The 21,186-nt window shown below is 35.7% G+C and overlaps 1 protein-coding gene across 1 annotated transcript in view; it reads left to right on the forward strand.

Moving 5' to 3' along the window:
• The window catches only part of sntg2 (syntrophin, gamma 2), a 101,403-nt gene that overhangs the window by 72,467 nt on the left and 7,750 nt on the right, over nucleotides 1-21,186 (forward strand). Inside the window, exons 11-14 of the mRNA XM_058748382.1 lie at nucleotides 1,963-2,001; nucleotides 2,288-2,404; nucleotides 7,848-7,919; nucleotides 11,437-11,646. Coding sequence (XP_058604365.1) covers nucleotides 1,963-2,001; nucleotides 2,288-2,404; nucleotides 7,848-7,919; nucleotides 11,437-11,646 — 438 coding nt within the window. The remainder of the gene's footprint in view (nucleotides 1-1,962; nucleotides 2,002-2,287; nucleotides 2,405-7,847; nucleotides 7,920-11,436; nucleotides 11,647-21,186) is intronic.

Consider the following 21,186-nt stretch of genomic DNA (forward strand, 5'->3'; position numbering starts at 1 on the left):
ACTTTTGTACACTTCACAGATGTAGTTTACAATTTAAAACACAATTAAAAATAATAATTTTTAGATTATTACTTTGGAGCTATAGTAATATTTCTGTGTTGGTTTATATTATATTTTTATTATAATTCATATTATTATTATTAAACTATTATTGTATTAATATATATGACATTTAGTTCTATAAATTAATAATAATAATAATAATAATAAATTATTTTTACGTTTGTGTTCAGAAAAAGTCTCCATATGTTTGTTTTTTTGTTGTTGTTGTTTTTTCTTAATAATATGAATTCACATCATATTACTGATATAACCTTCTGGCAGCATTTTTATATATAAAGCAGTATAAAAGTATTATATTGTGAATATGATCTTATAATCAATTGCATGTTCTTATGACTAATTCTGATGCACATGCATAACACTCTTTAAAGGTGAAACCATGAATAGGCATGCATTACTATGAATTGAAATCAGTAATCATTAATGAAAAGATACAGTGCATTGAAACATATATGAATCATTAGCACTTTACAATGCAGACCTGTAACATGAAATGCATGAACACAAACTCGACTTGTCAGCCGATAAAGCGGGTCAGAGCGTGTCAAACGACACTCAATCCCATCATCCTTGCTGCTCGAGCATGTGTCAGTCGCTCTATTTATAGGTTATAGGTCAGCACAGTAACAGATCCGCTTCCACTCGCACACACAATCAGCTGTTAATTGGACATTTAGCAATCAGCGTCCGTCTCCATCATTAGGTGACGTCAGCGCAGTAATTGCACGTAAAACAGGCAGCTGTGTGACAGCCTCAGAAAAAGCCCATTGGATCATCAGCGCATGCACTAATTAAAACAACGCACAGGAAATGAGATCGTTAAGCAATATTCTTGGCAAGCGCTGGGCTCGAGCGCAGAAGACTTATGAATCGAGTCCAAAGAGCACGAATCTGGAGAAACTCAATAGACCTTCATGCTGCAGTTTTACAGAAAGAGGTGCATTATTAGTAAGAGTTTTCAGAGTGAAACTATCCCTCATAAGGGGGAACCGCATGAAAAATATCTGGACATGTCCTGCTAATAGTTAACAACTAAATGAAACGAATAAGCGATTAAATAGTTTGTACTGAGAATATAAAGCATTTTTAATAATTTGTGTTATTACATTCATGACAATGAAGCAAATTTAAACCTTCCCTCTAATGCTTAATAGCATAATGTAAAATAAATAAATAAATCTGTTAATAATAATAATTGTTGTTGTTAAAATCATAATAATCATATTATAATATTTGCACAGTTAATTTAAATTTTTAAGTAAAAAAAATAAAAAAATGTTTATAATAATCATGTTATAATATAATATTTGTATTGCCCTAGGAATATTTAACAACTAAATAACATAAATAAATATGTAGTTTGCATTAAATAAGTAGTTTGCATCATATTATAATAACTTATAATAACGTCTTATAATAATAATTTGCATTTTCCTGGCAATATTTAACAACAAAATAAAATGAATGAGTGAATAAAAACACATTTTTAATACTTTGTCTTATTACTTTCACAACATGAAACCTTAAGCCTTCTCTCTAATTCTTAATGATAAGTAAATCAATAAACATTTATGTTATTATTATTAAAGTGTATAAAAGTGAACACATTTAAAAATAATAATTAATAAATAATATTAATATTAATCATATTATAATAAAGTTGTTTTAATTGTAAAGTGTACAATTTTATGCTAAAATAATAAATAAATATGTTAATAATAATCATATTATTATTATTATAATCATTGTTTTTAATTATAAAGTACATCTGTGAAGTGTACAAAAGTGTACAATTAAGTTTAAAATAAATAAATAAACAAATATTGATACTGTTATTTGTTTGTAAATGTTTACTTATATATTTGTTATTGATTTGTAAATGTTTTTTGTTCGTTTCAGATAAAAACGGCAAATAAATACTGTTCTCATGATGATCAGGTGGGTTATTTGTACAGTGACATATTCATCTAAATCATGAGACAGAAAGTAATTATCCCTATTGTACTGCCTCCTCATATTTTACCATTACAGTATGAGAGCGATGTCGTAATCAGGAAAATAACACATCTCAGAGTGATCGTGTCACGGCCTCTGGCTCTCTGTTGCATTATGATTAATTATTCAGAGAGTAATTCAATCATATTTACTTGGGAGAAATGGAAACCGGCAGAGAAGAGTCTGAGCATGCACAGATGGGTTTCTTGTGTTAATGTTTTCTCCTCAGATTGTCCACATGGGTTGGGTGTGTGAACACCTGCAGGGCGGCGACGTCGAGCCCCTTCACAGCTGCAGGTTCCTGGCGCTGAGAGGATCTTCTCTCCTCGTCTTCAGGAGTCCTCCTGTAAGCTCATGCATGTGTTACAAACACACACACTACTGAGAGACCTGACGTGATGTTATTCAATATTACAATGTTACTGTATTGTATTATATGGTAAATCACGGTACATATCAATAGCGTAGGTTTGATTTTGGCATTGGTGGGGACGTAACGACAGACAACAGACATTTAATTGTTTGATCAAAAGATTTGTTAGGGACAACAAATCTTTTGCAATTACATTGTAATTATTATTATAATTTTCATTATAATAAAGTATATAATAATGCAATGCCTTTATCAGTGTTTAGAATACTATGAAATATGTTGCGTGCCTTATTCTGTGTAAGAAGCCACATCATCTCACAGAAGGATTTATTTCAAATGCTCGACTGACATTATGAAGTGAGTTTGGAGAAAATAAATGTTATTAAATATGGTATTTTCACATGCTTTCTGATGGAGCAGCATTTGTTACTACACAGAGCCGTAGTTCACTGAGAAGGAACGCAAACAGCTGTCATTATCGCAGAACGATTTATTCGATTTCATAATCGCGCGATTATGAACGCAATATTGCATAGCTTGTCAGTGAACTATGGCTTTGTGTATTAAATGCTGCTCCGTCTGAAAGCACGTGATGGAGATTTACTACTGATTACAGAATCGGCTTTACTGACGAGATGTGCATGACAATCGCAACCCTATAGGTTACATAAGCAAAAATCTGGCTCTGAATCTCTTTTCTTTATTCAAAGTTGATCTAGACGAGTGCATGGAAACTATCCAAAGTTCGGTTCATCCTAAAGCAGTCAAAACTGTATCTCTATATTCATTCAATGATTCGTGAACCATCATTTCAGATCTCTCGGTTTAAATCAAATGATTCGCAATCCGTGCTCTGAAATCCCGATCTGAATAATGAATCGTGAACCATCATTTCAAATCAGGACTTGGAGTATGAATCACAAATCATTTAATTTGTGAAATGATTCTCAAACCCGCTCCGAAGTTCCAATCTAAATCCAATTATTTAGTGATTTGTGATCTGATTGGAGTTCTTTGAAACAGTGACGCAATGATTTAACTGATTCAGAGTTTCGAAAAGCTCTGTTTTACCATAACTGCATGCTTTTTAAAATCATTACAAGTGATGAATGGCTCTTTTGATCTGTTTTTTTGCTAGTGAATCGCTTGGACTGAATGATCGAAGTCACGAGTTAATGACTAATCTAAATGACTCACTCAACTGAATCGGTTTGTCTGTTCCTCTTTTCGTGTTTACACGTCACTGTCAGTACTGCTACTGGCTTAGCTTGCTAGTTTTATGACATTAACTAAAATAAGCAAAAAAAAGGATGATGTTTACAAATAAAATATCCATATTACCATTTCAAAAATAACATCCTACACAAATCTACGAACATATTCAGGTGAGGTAACCGGTTTACTGCTTACTAGTGAAAGACATGATGAGCTGCTCTTCAAAATACATGTTAGATTGTAGAGCTGTTTGTATTAGTCTATATTGAGTGATAGTGAATGTAAAAAGAGCAAATGGGAGAAGCAGATGAACACAAAACAGCAGAACAACATAAAGATAAAGAAGGTAAACTTTATCATTCAGCTGAACTGTGTTCGTATATTTTAAACACTTTGGCTCCTTATATGTTCACTTCTCAGCTAATATCAATGATATGACCTATTTCAGATGCGGCCGAAATTACAACAACAGTGTTTACACACACATATATTGAATTGTTTGATCAAAATTATTACTAGAAACAATTTAGTAGTCACAGGATATTGGTAGGGACATGCCATAGCGACTGTACTAAATTCTACACCCTTGGTACACACATGTATATATATATAATTTTTCTTGATTAAATATATATATATATTAAATAAATATACATATGAAATTATACTAATTATAATAAATAATTAATTTCATTAATAATTTCACCTGAAATATATATATAATATTATATATATATATATATATATATATATATTATTATTATTTATTTTTTTTTTTATCTGTGAGCTTGTTTCCATCATGGAATTAAAAAAAAAAGTTAATTGTAACTTTTACCTCACGATTCTGACTTTTACTTCAGAATTGCGAATTGTACAGTTTTTTTTCTCACAATTGTGATTTTATATCTCACAACTGGACTGTTCGGAAAAAAAGGTAATTGCCACTTTTTATCACACAGTTCTGATTTTCTTTTTTCTGCAAATTCTTTCATCAATATGGGAACCCTAAATAGCATGTGAAACACATTTCAAACACGAGTGCACTACATTACACTGGAACTATAGTACATACTGCAGAAAAAGTGCATATTCTGAACACAGCCAATGTCTTCTCTCCTAAAATGTTGTGGACTGTGACAAACCTCACCTGTCCTCCGCTGCTCTGAGACTCAGGACATCCATTCTAATTATATATAATCAATCTATTACTTTCTAATGGACTGTGGCGAGGAAAAGCCATTACCGTGGTGGCCTCGCACACATACGTTATTGGTGACAAATGTTTTATCTTTGCCATTAAGCCTGAAGACACAGGTTTCATCAGTTATGAAATACAGCCCTGCACTTTGTGTTGGCACTGTTTTGTGTGCTATTTCAGCGTCTGCACTTCCTAATGCAATGCGATAGTTAGGTTCACTCCAGTGTCGTCCTCTACGTGACTCAGTTATGGCTGTATTAATGTTATTGTAAGTGGTTTTGATAAATTTTGTGACCGAAATAATGCTGTGCTTATATTTCTTGCCATTTCATTAAATGCGCATTACTGAATTAATAAAGGGAGAAATCTAAGGTAACATAGCATTTAACATGCCTTAAAGCCTAGAGAGACATTCAGCAAATTCATTAGCATCTCATTATGTTTCAGATTTAAGTCTGTGCTGCTTTAGAGAGAACAGACTGTTAAATAAGCCTTATGTCTCTGTAGGTCATGAAGAGGTAATTACTGCAAACTTTTACATACGCATGAATTTTAATGGAAATGGCAGCATTGAAATCTATTTCTGAGGGCAGAAAATAAAACAAATGACTAGTTTTCCAAAACAGAGGAGTGAAATAATGAATCAGTAGAATCTCTGCAATACGTTGTGTTGAACGATTGGAGGGTTGATCCACAAACCTCACCATTGTGCACTTGTTTTCTTAAAGGAGTAGTTCACCCTCAGGCCATCCTAGATGAGTGTGTTTCTTCATCAGATTTGTGGAAATGCATCATTCCATCACTTGCTCAGCAATGGATCCTCTGCAGTGAATGGGTGCCATCAGAATGAGAGCCCAAACAGCTAATAAAAACATCACAATAATCCACAAACAATCGATATCACTCGGGCATACCGGGCATTTTCCCGGTGGGCCGACGCGCTGAAGGGGCCGACAGAATTTTATTTTTTTTAATTTATTTTTTTTGCCAAGGACCATCACGAGCAGCCAGTGGCCCATTGGTTTGTCTCCTGTATTAACAGCGTAAACCACCCAATCACAATGCGCTATAGACGGAGCCATGAAGTGTTTTGCTCCGCCTATATAAAGAACGCTTCACCCCAACTTCTTCCTCGTCGGCTTTTCCCACGTTTTCACAGCAGCTTTATCAAGAACAGGCTTGCTCTGTGGTGAGTGATGCGGCGTAAAGAGCCAGGCAGGAGGAGGAGAGGAGAGCAGTTGAATCGGTAAAGTGCTTGATTCGGACTCGCAGCGGAGTCAGGCATCTACCCTGTGTGCACGCGACATTAGTGCATACGCAAACACTTCTTAATAAAACGTAAATTCGTCCACCGCGATTTTTTGGCCAAGTCATGTCAAGTGTGTTCATAGAGGTTTCCATGGGCCAATGCCAATAAATCTAGATTTAAATTCGAAAAGACAATGTTGTCAGACCTGACGTTTTTTTTATTATCCAAAACAACTCGATGCAATGATACATCTCTACACTACCAGTCAAAAGTTATTGAACAGTAATATTTTTTATGTTTTTTTTTAAAGAATTCTCTTCTTCTCACCAAGCCTGCATTTATTTTATCCAAAATACAGCAAAAGCAGTAATATTGTGAAATATTTTTACTATTTAAAATAACTGCTTTCTATTTGAATATATATTTAAAACATAATTTATTCCTGTGACCAAAGATGCATTTTCAGCATCATTACTCCAGTCTTCAGTGTCACATGATCCTTCAGAAATTATTCTAATATGCTGATTTGCTGCTCAAGAAATATTTATTATTGTTTATGGATTATTTGATGAATAGAATGATCCAAAGATCAGCATTTATCTGAAATAAAAAAGCTTTTCAAAAGATTGGAGTTAGTATAATTTTTGTTTTGTTTTTTGGGAAAGAAATTATGGAAATTAATACTTTTATTTAACAAGGATGCTTTAAATTGATCAAATATGATGATAAAGACATTTATAATGTTACAAAAGATTTCTATTTCAGATAAATGCCGTCCTTCCGAACTTTCTATTCATCAAAGAAACCTGAAAAAAAATCATACTCAGCTGTTTTCAGCATAATAATAATAATAATAATAATAATAAATGTATTTTGAGCAGCAAATCAGAATAGAATGATTTGTGAAGGATCATGTGACTGGAGTAATGATGCTGAAAATTCATCTTTGATCACAGGAATAAATTACATTTTAAAATATATTCAAATAGAAAACACTTATTTTAAATAGTAAAAATATTTCACAATATTACTGTTTTTGCTGTATTTTGGATCAAAGAAATGCAGACTTGGTTAGCAGAAGAAAAAAATTATTAAAAATCTTACTGTCCAAAAACTTTTGAATGGTAGTGTATATATATACATGGTGGTGGGCCACCAGGACCAAAAAATGCCAGGGCCGATTTTTTGTCCCAGTCCAGCCCTGCTCCAGTCCATCAGTTTTTAACTAAAGTTTTAAAGCCAAAACAGTCCAAGACAGCTCTAAACAAATATGTGTCTGGATTTTGATGTGAGAGACAACAGGAGATTGACTATTTCCCTGCAGAGTATATTATGGATTATGGACAGGAAGCAACGGTTTGCAGTTAAAAAAGTTTTAAAGATTCATTTGTTTCTCATAAACGTATACCTTTTGGCTACTCAAGATATTAACTGATGGACTGGAGTGTTGTGGATTACTTGTGGATTATTGTGATGTTTTTATCAGCTGTTTGGACTCTCATTCTGACGGCACCCATTCACTGCAGAGCATCCATTACTGAGCAAGTGATGCAATGCTACATTTCTTCAAATCTGATGAAGAAACATACTCATCTACATCTTGGATGGCCTGAGGGGGAGCACATTTTCAGCAAATGTTCTTTTTCGGGTGAACTACTCCTTTAACCTACTGCAAGGGGACTGCAGTAAGCAACTGTATCCTCACTAATCATGGATGTGTAACATTGAGATTTCTTTCTGTATTTTTATATCAGATCTTGGCATCAGACTGGGCTCAAGCAGAGGCTAGTTTTCACCTCTGTGAGGTTCTCTTTAAGGTTCATAAGGTACGAACACACATGTATGGCTTTTATCAGTAGATGCTGAGTGCTCTATATTTGTTTGTTTTTTTCATTTAAAGTCAACATGAAATCAAAACATATGTTCCTAAACCATATTCCTGCTCTTATTGTACATGATTCATCAGTGCACATTATTCTAAAGAAATAAAATATTTGTTTTCACATTTTGTTGTTAAAAATAAATACATATTAAAATAAAAACTGCTTGCTAGGCACTTCCTATCGGCACGTTGAGCTCGCAGCTCGGGTGCTTCCAAAAGAGTCACCGCGGCTGCTTGCTGTTCTGGTCCTTCTACCTCTGGGTATGAGGCCACAGCGATGTGCACTGCGGGAGAGCATGGGGAGGATGGGATAGTTTCGCCAAGTCAGTCCCTGCGGGCTTCTCATTCTTCCCTAGCTTCGTGTTTACCGGTCGAGGTTCCGGATGAGTTTGAGAGCCAGTCTGTGTGCAGGCTCAATTTCTCGTTTGGGACTCGTGAGCAGGACGAGCAGTCGATCGCAGCATCGGAGGGCGGGCTTGAGCCAGTGAATGACTCGGCTGAGCAGGCCCCTATGGGTGCTGATCCTCAGTCCAAGGCTGACGCTGAGATGGCAGCCATGCTTGCCCGGGCAGCCAAGAGCATCGGGCTGGAGTGGTCTCCATCGCGTTCGGCCCCGGTGCCTTTCTTCCCAGAAGTGCACGAGGAACTGACGAAATCATGGAAGGCCCCTTTTTCGGCCAGAACAGGGTACACCGGCTCCTCTGCCCTTACCGCCCTCAATGGGAGTCCAGCGAGGAGGTATACGGAGTTGCATACATCAACCACCAGGGTGGTGTTCGCTCCTATCGCATGTCACAACTCGCCCGCCATCTCTTACTTTGGATCCAGCACAGACTCAATTCTCTGCATGCCCCTCATATCCCAGGTGACCTCAATCGTGGAGCGGATCTCCTCTCACGACAGGTCTCGTTCAGGGGCGAGTGGAGGCTTCACCCCCAGACGGTTCAGCTAATTTGGAGTCAGTTTGGCCAGGCACAGGTGGACCTGTTTGCCTCGTCGGAATCGACCCATTGCCAGTTGTGGTACTCCCTGTCCGAGGCTCCTCTCGGCACAGACGCACTTGCACACAGCTGGCCCAGGGGCTTACTCAAGTATGTGTTTCCCCCAGTGAGCCTCATTGCACAGACACTGTGCAAAGTCAGGGAGGATGGAGAGCAGCTCCTGCTTGTGGCCCCTCATTGGCCCAACCGGACCTGGTTCTTGGAGCTCGTTCTCATGGCATTAGTTCCTCCCTGGCGAATCCCCCTGAGGAGGGACCTTCTTTCTCAGGGGAGGAGCACGATTTGGCATCCGCACCCGGATCTCTGGAACCTTCATTCTTGGTCCCTGGACACGACCAGGAGGAACTCAGAGACCTTTCACCAGCAGTGGTGAATACAATTACTCAGGCCAGAGCCCCCTTGACGAGGCGGTTGTATGACCTGAAGTGGCGCATTTTCGTAAATTGGTGTTCTTCCCAGGGGAAGGACCCTCGGAGATGTGGTATTGGGTCCCTCCGAGGCCACGCCTCGTTCCCTCTTGGGATCTCACTATCGCCTTACAGGCCTTACAGGAAGATCCGTTTGAGCCCCTTCAGTCAGTTGAGTTCAGTGCCCTCTCTATGAAGACGGCCCTCCTGACTGCGCACACTTCCGTCAAGAGGGTGGGGGATCTCCAAGCCCTCTCCGTTAACAAATCATGCCTGGAGTTCGGGCCGGCAGACTCTCACGTTGTTCTGAGACCTCGGCCTGGATATGTGCCCAAGGTTCCCACCACTCCTTTCAGGGACCAGTTGGTAACATTGCAAGCTATTCCCTTTCAAGAAGGGGACCCCGACCTGTCTTTGTTGTGCCCAGTGCGAGCCTTACGCACATACTTAGATCACACTCAGAGTTTCAGACGTTCTGAACAGCTCTTTATCTGTTTGGAGGACAGCAGAAGGGGAAGGCTGTCTCCAGACAAAGGTTCTCCCACTGGATTGTGGATGCAATCCTGACGGCCTATCGGGTCTCTCATATTGGGTTAGTGCTCCACAGGTAGCGGCTCCTCAGGCCCTTGTGTGTATTCTCCACTGACTTGCCCGTGAGAATCAGTGTAACCCCTAGACAGATGTTCTACCTGTCAACAGGTTCTGGGTTCTTGGTAGTGCTCCCCTTACGCGGAGCCCACCTCAGAATCTTCCCTATGTGGTACTTCCTCTGTAAGTCCATAGGTGAATATTCACATATTACCTTCCCATCGGGTAGGATGTGATCTCCGTAGTGCCTTGCCCCCATGAGGGAATAGTCACTGTCCCAACGTTCACCACCAAGACTTTTCAGCTGAAATATTATGGTGAGTATTACTATAGGGAAAAGACTAACCAGCTGAGGGAACCTTTGCCTTTATGGCAGCTCTCCCGTATGTTGGAGAGTGAGGTCTTAAGTCTTGGGCGCTGGAAGGTTACGAGGAGGAGAGGTGCATTTGGTCATGACATGCTGGCTTGTCAACATCTGCGCCCCCGTGGACTCGTGATCGCAGTTCGGCGGTTGTGGCGTTTAATATAGGGACCCCTAGTGTCGTACACTCAACACAACATCAAAGTGAACGACAGAAGGAGAACATCTTGGTTACGAACGTCTTTTTCTCAAAGATGTCAGAGGTATTTGGGCTCCCAAGTGTGACCCCTAGTGTCGTACACTCGACACAACATCTCCATTCCCTCCATCAGGGAACGAGGGTTACCATACGTAACCAATACGATTTTTCTCTCTTTTTTTTGTCATGACCAAGGATTTGTATTTACTCTGCCCCAACACAAAACAGCAATTAAAAAAAAAAAAAAAATATATATATATATATATATATATATATATGCATATTTTTTTATGTAAAAAATTCACAACAATTCAGACATTTGGACTTGAATTTCTTTTTGAAGACTTTTATTGAGCAAAGATTAATTTGATCAAAAGTGACAGGAAAGACATTTATAATGTTACAAAAGTTGATTTCTATTTCAAATAAATGCTGTTTTTAAATTTCTATTCATCAAAGCATCCTGAAAAATAAAATGCATCACAGTTTACACAAAAATATTCAGCAGAACAATTGTTTTCAACATAATAATGGTCTGATAATTATCAGAAATGTTTCTTGAGCATCAAATCTGCATATTAGCATGATTTCTGAAGGATCATGTGACACTAAAGACTGAAGTAATGATGCTGAAAATTTAGCTTTGATCACAAAAATGACATTTTACAATATATTCACATAGAAAACTGTTATTCTAAATTGTAATAATATTTCACAATATTATAGTTTTTACTGTATTTTTGATCAAATAAATGCAGCCTTGGTGAGCAGAAAAGTCATTCAAAAACATAACAAAAATCTTACTGACCCCGAACCTTACCTATACCACAGTAGTGTATATATTTATATTTATAGAAACCAAACAAGCTTAGAACAGTCACTATGTCTCTTTTGCTGCTGTCTAGCTGTGGATAGCCGAAGACTGCTGGATACAGACCAAGTTTTATATGGGGCTCCAGCAGGACGGTGAGCTGCGGGACAGTGAACCCTTCTGCTTCAGCGTGCTGGTTGGTCACGGCCAGAGCTTCTGCTACAGCGTCGAGCTGGGCTCAGAACTGGTGCTGTGGGAGAAAGCCTTTCAGAGAGCTGTCTTCATGGAGGTGCAGAGAGTCCGGGTGAGTGCAAACCTACAAAACATGACGGAAACTGGGAACAGATCATTGGTCATGCATTTTGAAGGGGGTTTATTGCTTTGTTCTTATTACTGTATGTATACAGAGTATTTGATAATATTCTCAGCTTAACAATTTTGTTGTTGCGCTGCCAGTATTTCTTGTGTCAAAATATTTCCAAATGGCATTTTCGTGTCCTTGAAGGGCATATTGTGAATGAAATGGTCTGTGATGGATTTCATTGTGTGCAATGCTCACTACACTTTTTTTTTTTTTTTTAATTTTGGCATCTTATATTTTGGACTTTTTTCATCAGAACTGAGAATTTATGTTTTAAACTAAATAAATATGCAATATTTATATCTTTTTTTCAGTTTATACCTTATAAGTTTATATCTTATAATTTAGACTTTTTTTCCTCAGAATTGCACGGTTATATCTCACATTTTTGGACTTTTTTTCTCAGAATTTCGAGTTTGTCTCTTATATTTTGAACTTTTTTCTCAGAATTGCATTTATATCTTGCATTTTGGACTTTTTTCTCAGAATTGTGAGTTTCTATCTCACATTTTTGGACTTTTTCTCAGAATTACAAGCTTATATCTTACATTTTAGACTTTTTTTTTCGGATAATTCTGAAAGTCTCATATTTTGGCATTGCATGTTTATATCTCACAATTCTAAGTTCCTATCATACAATTCTGAGTTTTTAATGAGTTGTGAGATGTAAAATCGCAATTGCATGAATAGAAAAGTCAGAATTTTGAGAAAATGTCTCCATTTCCTTTTTAATTATTTTTTCCTTGGCAGAAAAAAGCTTCCACAGAAATCAATCCAAATGCCATTTAAGGAAGTTTTATTGCATTATTCTTATTACTATAATACAATAGTGAAAACCATCCTGTTTAGGCACAGTATCAAATAGCAGCATTTGTTGTATTTAATAGAATTATCATCTGTTTTTCAGTAATGCATTACAGTAATAATATTAAAGCAATGCTGTGCACTTTTTGCATTACGGTAACAAGAAGAGGCCTTTAATTTAAAATATATATCCTGTCCATCAGGCTTTAAAAAGAGATGAAACACACAGAAAGCGGTATATGACAAGTGAAGCACTGATTTCTGCATCTGTCAGCACTGCGGTGCGATGCATGCGAGAGCAGGAACGCGTCTGTGTCTGATTCGTGCGTTTCAAATGTTATTACTGCTTTAATTAAATTCCTCTGAAGAGTCTTTTCTGTGAGACCTCTCCTCGCTGAGCCGTTAAATTACCTCGACCGCACAAAGGTCTAGCGCATCTCCGGTGTCCCTGTGAACTCCTGCAGGGCGTCTATTATGAAGTATATGCTAACATAAGTTCACGGGATGAAGGGGATTTAAGTCTGAGCAGCTCCGGAGACTCGCGTTACTCACGTTTAAGTCGTCTTAAATACCACCCGGGGTCAAATGGAGAGTTTCACATTGCTCGATTCGCTGATATCCCGACGTGCAAGTGTGCATTACTACGGCATATTTATTTATGGCTCATGAGCATTATGTAGGTTTAGCGCTCTGCCGGCGGCTGTTCGGCGTTGATTCGCTCATACTTTAGCTTAGAGGAGCAGATTAATGGCACTCTGGATAAACTGCATATCATATTCCATGCAAGAAATCAAAATCCTCATCTAACACAGCGCTAACGTTTTATTTGAGGCTAATTGAGGGAGTAAAGGCCACAAAAAGGCCTAATAGACCATCGGGACATGCTGCCAAGTCATGACAGCGAAATTTACTCCATGTGTCCGTTTGGTCTTTATTCTAAGGGCGATTTCCAAATGGCTTTTTTGTTTCCTTGAAGGACATGTCGTGAATGAATCGGTGATGGATTTCATTGTGTGAAATGTTCACTTTTATAGGCTAGTGAGTAGATGAACATGACGCCCGTTTTCAAATGAAATTCACCTCAGAATTACAGCTCCTGATGGGATGTGATGAATTTGACCTTTGGAGGATGGTTGTACAATATTGGAAAAACTGGCATTGTGGCATTGTTTCTGCATTATACAGTGTATTGAATGAATCATTCTAGAATGATTGAGGTTTTGATGGAGAGTGCAGCTGCATAGAAATTAAAAATAGTTTAAAAAAAAAGCAGGAAAAAATGACTTTTTACTTTTTGAGTCTGAACCATTCTGAACGATTTGTAAAAAAAAAAAAAAAAAAAAAACTTGAAAAGGTAAACCAAAAAAAACTTTCAACTTGTTATTACTGTTTTTGACCAATTTAATATGATAATATAATTATTATATAAAATAATAATAAGATAATTTTAAATTTACATTTTAATTTTGAAGTTTTTGTTGTTTTTGATATATATTTTCTTTCTTGGTATTTGTGGTTTACAGGGGCACAAATGTGATTAATGACATGGGTATGACAGAGGTATTACAATTTGAAGGTTGTTTATGAGGACACTTCCTGTGTCCCCGTAATTCAAAAGGCTTGCTAAAAACATACTAAATGGTGTTTTTTTGAAAATCTAAAAATGCAGAAAGTTTCCTTCTGTAATGGAGCCAATGAGACGAGAGGCGAGCGGATCCAAGTGCAAGCTTTTATTATTAAACACAGTCAAATCATAGGCAGGGTCAAACAACGGCAAACAGGTATGGCAGGGACAAGACAAAGAGTAATCCTAGGGCAAGCATGGGTCTTCGATCGGCGAACAATATCCAATGGGGCAAGGCAGAGAGATAATCCAGGTACACAAGCTGTAAACCAAGAGAGGTGCAAACAGAGTCCGAACGGCAAGGCAAGGGTTAATCCAGGAAACACAGGCTAGAATCAAAACATGGGAAAAACAGGCAAGGCAAGACTATGGCAACTAAGTGGGCTCCGTAGAGTAGCTATCGCTAAGAGAGAGAGATAAGTGCATACAATACTCAGCAATGACAAAGAGGAAGTCCATGGCTTAAGTAAGGCGTGTAATCAGTGCAATCAGCTGTGTGTGTGTCGTCAGTGCAATGGATGATGGGAATTGTAGTTTGAGGTGGCGTGCAACAGTTTGTGTAGTGGGACCTCTGATGATGAATGAACACATGAACAATGAAGTGCATGGACAGGATTCGTGACACCTGTAAGGGGTAGGTTTAGGTGTAGGGTTGGTGTAGGGCGATAGAAAATACAGTTTGTACGGTATAAAAATCATTACGCCTATGGAGAGTCCCCATAAACCACAAATAGATTTAGTTGACTGCTATAACCCTGAATTGAGCTTTTATTTTGTTAGTATGCTTGCAAATATGTGCTGCGGGTTTCAGAGTGAAGTGTTATATCATTTATATCATATATTTATCTAATTAAATCACAGCCTTTGCGATTTGAAAATCACAGTAAGCCATATTGCGATATCGATTTACCTAGATATATTGTGCAACCCTATTTTTTAGTTATTTTGGGAGCACTGATTCCTCTAATAAAAACTGCTGGAAACTTGTAAAAGATTGATATCAAATGGCTTAACTAGCCACTTTCACACATTGAACCTGTTATAGTTATATAAAATATATATTTAAAAATAAAACATGCACACACAAGCAAGAGATTTCTGTGTTATGTGTGCATTGCTGCCATTAAAGCTCTCTGATGTCACGTGCCAAAATGTCTTGACTCTCAGCATTTATGTTTACGTTTGTGCATTTAGTAGATCCACTGACCATTTTCAGTTCAAGCAACTACATGTCCTCTGTAGGTCTTCATGTATTTATTTCCACCACATAACTAGCTAACACGTTTTCTTGTGGAGCGATTGCGTCAGTGCCTTCAGAAGTTGAATGACTGGTTCAGACTCTTTAACAGCAGATTTTTAAGAATGTTTTCATGTCAACCTGCCCAGCATTTTTATTTCCTGATTCAATACCATTTCATTAAGTGTTGTGAATATTTTTCATATTACACATATTCAAGCAAATTGCACAGAATGACTCTTACTTATGAAACACATGCTGAATACAGTTCTGTGTAATTCCTTCAGCTCTTTCACTGAATTGAATGCAACAGTTTATGAACTGGTTTTAAAAGAAGAGTTTTTATTCCATTTTTTATAGCTAATAATTTTAATGGAGGCTCATTAAGGCCATTTGAAACATTCTCCACTAAATCTTCACAACATGTTAACTGGATTTTCTCTCAGCGCTGTAGCAAATGTCTATTCAAGGATTTTGGTGCATTTTCCCCCATTTGCCCAAAAGCAGAGGGTCAGAAAGCAGCCCTGAGCCCACGAGCTGTATTACTGCCTACCCTTAACCAGACATTTATAAATAATACAAAGGAACGAAGCTGTCAGAGGCGATTTAAATCACTGCAATGCTCCGACACAGAAAGGGCAACATGCAAAGCTCCAGATTCAGTCTGATTATCTGCCACCGTCCGTCCAGAGCGCTCCCCGCACGCCTCAGACGCCCGAGCTCCGCGTGCTGCGGGACACTTTTATGAGGAGCGTGAAGGATTGTGTAATGGTTTTATGTGAGGAAGTCAGCGGGAGTTCAGGATCACAGCTTCTCTGGGTTCAGTGCGCTGAGATCTGGTTTAGATGAGCGGTGATGCTCCTGAGGTAGATCTGAACCAGACCAGTCCCCTGCGAATAGCCACCTCTGATATGAATGAAGAGCATAGATAGATAGATAGGTAGATAGATAGATAGATAGATAGATAGATAGATAGATAGATAGATAGATAGATAGATAGATAGATAGATAGATAGATAGATAGATAGATAATAGATAATATTTATACATAATGCATATTTTTGCAATGCTAAATATTTTTATTTATTTATATAGATTTATTTGTATTAAATATATACATATGCACACATAAATACATGAACATAATTTATCATTTATATTTATACATTTCATATATACAGACATACATTCAGTACACACAGACATATATATTTATGATGTAAAGCTTTGTATATTAGCTATGTATAAGTAAATATGAAAGAAATGCACTACTTAATGTTGTGTGTTTGTTCAGATATTTGACCCTAGTGCTGCTTCTCTGAACAAACACCACTAATTAAGATGAAAGTGACTTTGAGTAATTCACTAACGATAGTTGCAGACTCAGTGATTTGTGCTCCGCGTCACTCCGCTGATGATGTTATTGTCCTTCATCAGTTAGTCTTGATTGTCCAGCTCTCGTGATTGACGGCTCGGAGAGATGCAGGAGTGTGTACAGAGCAGCGTTACGCTTCAGATGCACTCCAGAAAGACATGAGTTCATTCTGCGTTTGTCAGCATCATCAGCATCACCATGAATGCTGGACCACATCGAGAACGAACACATATCTCTGTCCTTAGGGATGCTACTAAAGGTGACAGAGAATTTCAATTAGCGCTTGATTAGTGGTTTGTTCTCAAGACAGCTCGATTTGTTTTATTGTCTTGGGACAAAAACATCCTTTAGACAAGTATACAATCAGACAATTGGCCAGTGCATTGCAACACACAATTCTGTTGTACAATACATACTTAACATGCATTATATGGTAGAAAAACACCAGATGTGCGTATTTCACTGTTGGACAGATGCAGTTGGCCAGTGCACAGCACACAAGATTCTCTTCATGACAGTAGCTGCAGAGAGAAAACTGTGGATAGAAGCAATTTACTTGCATTGCATGTTAATTACAGTCTGCATTGCATGCATTGTCACATTCATCTGAAATGCATGTGCAGTGCGTCGATTACATGCATGTTTGCATTCACGTGTATAGAATATGTACATATTCATGAGATGCAGTAAAACAAAAAACAGCAGCCCATACAAATGAAAGAGCATTTGTTTGTCCAAATGTTATAGTGCATGCATCCGTTGCAATCCATTAAGATCAGCAAACACAACACAGGCTTAACATGCTTGTATTTACAGTATTTACAGAGTTGATTCTGTAGTTCATATTCAATTCAGTGATAAGCAGCTCTACTGGAATACCTGTGCCATTAAACCAGATGTGTTGGTATCAGGGTTATTATAGTTAACTAAAACTGAAACCATTAAAGAACTTGAAATAAAATACATTGAACTAAAATAAAATATATATAAAAAAATAAATAAAATACATTTAGTTTAACTTGATACTAAAATGGTACTAAAATAACTAAAACTGCATAAAATCGAACAGCGTAGATAGTGTTTGGGTTCAAATACTTGCATAGAGTATATTTATATCTCTGTAAGATACAGCATAACTTAAACATGACATAAACCCCCCTCCGAAATGATTATTTTTTAATGTTTGTCCAAATGTTTTTGTAGATGCATCTGTTACAATGAAATAAAAATCATGTCTGATGTGTGTATGTGTGTATGTATGCAAGGTTTTATTAATTAATTAATTTTATTATTATTATTATTATTAATAGTTTAAATTTTAGTATATTTTTATTTATTTTTTCATTTATATTTAATTTTTAAAACGATTTTGTCTGATTTTATTTATAATCGACTTCATATTCATATGTATGTAAGGTATGTATGTATGTATTTATTTATTTATTTATTTATAATTGTTTATGTTTTAGTAAATATAATTTTTATTTACTTATTTTGTTTGTTTTATTTATTTATTTTTAAATAAAAGACAGAAATATATATATATATATATATATATACTGTATATATATATTTTAGGTTTTTTTAGTTTTATTAAAAGAACGTAATAAAAAAGCAGTTCTTTTTTTGTGAGAAATAGCCTTGTGTTTGTAGTTTTGGATTAGAGGGTTGGTTTTGGTGTTTGGCTGTTGATGAAGCATCCGTGTTTGCTCTCACAGACTGCAGAGCAGAAATGTGGCACATTTGCAGCATGCTGGGACTTTCTCTCTGCTCAGCTTGACAAGGAAATCCTCGACAAACCTCACTCTGTGTTTTTCCCATCCCTCAGGAGAAGCTCTCCAATTAGCGGCGTGTATTCTGTGCTTTACATGTGACAGGCGCCGCTTACACGAGCAGACAGTGAGAGCCGCAAATCCACTTCGCTAGCGTTTGCTTCCTCTGGCTGCTGGAGTTCATGCGTCTCTTATAACGCCACGGCACGTCTGTGCTTTCTGTGAGTGTGAGACCTTCATGACTCCAGACGATGCTAGGCATCTCAACTGAGAAGAGACTTTAAAATATCTTGAAGACATTTTGGAAAGTTTGAGTTCATGCAATTTAGAGTCCCTAATTAATTAGAGTGATTATAGTAAGCTAAAACTGTAACTAACATTAAAACCTTATAAAAATAAAAATAAATATTAACTGAAATAAAATATTTAGTTATTTTTTCAGCTAATGGCCTGTGCAAAATTTTTCATTTTAATTTAGCTTTAACTTGTCGTACCAAAATAATAAAATTGATAAACTGATAAAAACTATATATAAACTACTAAGAATGAAAAACACACACAACAAAATTACTAAAACTTTACAATGAATGAACTGTTTAAATGTTAGTAAATTGTATTTTTGTTTTAATTTTATTTTAATTTTATTTATTTTTTATTTCATTATTATTTTTATACTTTAAACTTGGTACTGAAATTGTACTAAAATGACTACTACTGAAATAAGACATTAATAAAAACTATATAGACATAAATAGGAAACAAAACTATTAAAAATAATTTAAAAATTAATTAATTGTATATTTTATTTTTGTTTAATTTAAATTTTTCATTTTATATTTTATTTTATCATTTTAACTAGATATTAATATAACTAAAACTAAAAAGCTACTAAAATGATAAAAACAACAAAATTACTAAAACTTTAACAAAAATTAATTGTTTAAAATTTACTTATTTTTAATGTTTTAGTTTTTTAAATGTTATATTTTATTTTTTATTTGATTACTATTTTTATTTATTTTTTATTTAATACTAAAATTGGGCTAAAATCAGTAAAACTGAGAAGAAAAAATATTTAGACATAAATAAAAATCTTATTTATTTATTGTTTTATAAATATATATATATATATATATATATATATGTGTGTGTGTGTGTGTGTGTGTGTGTGTGTGTATTTATATATATATTAATGTGTATATAATTATTGTTTATGTATATTTTTGTAGCCTACAGTATGTTAACAAAAACTACAAAATTTAGAAAAACTGTAAAAAAAAAAAAAAAAAAAAATTTTTAAACTTTAAAAACTACAAAAAAAAAAGAAAAAAAAAACTTTAACAAAAATTAAAATGGAAAATATAAAAAATATAAACTGATAATGTAAATAAAGTAAATAAAAACTATAATAGTATCGTCTCTGATTCTAAAGTAACTGGTCCCTACTTCTGTGAGCTGTATGGGAGTTTAATGCAGAAAATAATAAGGACCCCAGAGAAATGCCGGCAGGACGTAATTCCCCTGCTCCATCCATATTAGTCAGAGCTGTGATGACGAACTTTAATGGCTTCTTCTCTGGCTCGACAGATTGCTTGATGATGTTGCAGAATCCAAATGTCACCGGCGGGCGTTTGCGAAAACTCGCTCTCCTCCTCGTGCCTAATTGATTTCAAGAGCCACAAACTGTAATACTGTGAATATTACTGTTACATTTCATGCATATTTAGCTACAAATGTTTCCTCTTTTGAGGATTTGATTTGGAAATGCAAAGCAGACGGCTGAGTTTCTGAGATCCGGTCATGCTTTTAACTTTTTTTGCATTTTAATTTTGGGTATGGATTATTATTTGTTAGTATTAATTTGTTGTAAATAAGCCTGTCAGTCATCAGTCAGGTTCAGCATAAAGGTGTTTTGTAATCATAATCAGTAATAATCAATGTTAAGGATTGTGCGCACACTTTACAATAATAGCTTACAGTTAATTTCATTAATAAAAATATTTTAAATATTTTATGATCCTAATAATAGTTATATTTGTGTGCATGCATCTATATGTATGTAAGGTTTTATGCATTTTCATTTTTGTATTTATTTTTTTTAATGTTTTGAATTTTTATTTATTTATTGTTATTGTTTTAATGTAAATATTTAAGCAATTAAATTGATTATTACATTTATTTATTTTTAATTATTTTATTTATTATTATTTTTATTATTATTTTTGTTTGTTTGTTTGTTTTTGTGTTTATTTATTTATTTTATTTTTTATTAATTTTTTTTATTAATTTGTTTAAAAAATAGGCATGGCTATTTTAGATGTGTTTTGAATGTAAACAGTTTAATCAGTTAATAGATCATTTACAATTTGAATTTACATTTATGCATTTGGCAGACACTTCATCCAAAGCTTTTATTTTGTTTTGTTTTGTTTTTTATTATTTTATTTCATTTTGTTTCATTTTATTTTATTTTGAGCAGTTTTATCTTCTTTCCAGCTGCTCAGTGTTCAGTCCGATGCTCTTCAGGGACTGTGCATCGGTTCAGGCCACTGTAATGTGATTGTGAGGGTCAGTGCGTTGTGAGTAGCGATGCAACTCTATAATCACATTGACCAGAAACACAAACTTCCAGGAATCTAATTATAATGAACAAAACAGATGATCAGACACA

Source organism: Onychostoma macrolepis, chromosome 17 (assembly GCF_012432095.1).
Source record: "Onychostoma macrolepis isolate SWU-2019 chromosome 17, ASM1243209v1, whole genome shotgun sequence".
Classification (NCBI taxonomy): Eukaryota; Metazoa; Chordata; class Actinopteri; order Cypriniformes; family Cyprinidae; genus Onychostoma; species Onychostoma macrolepis.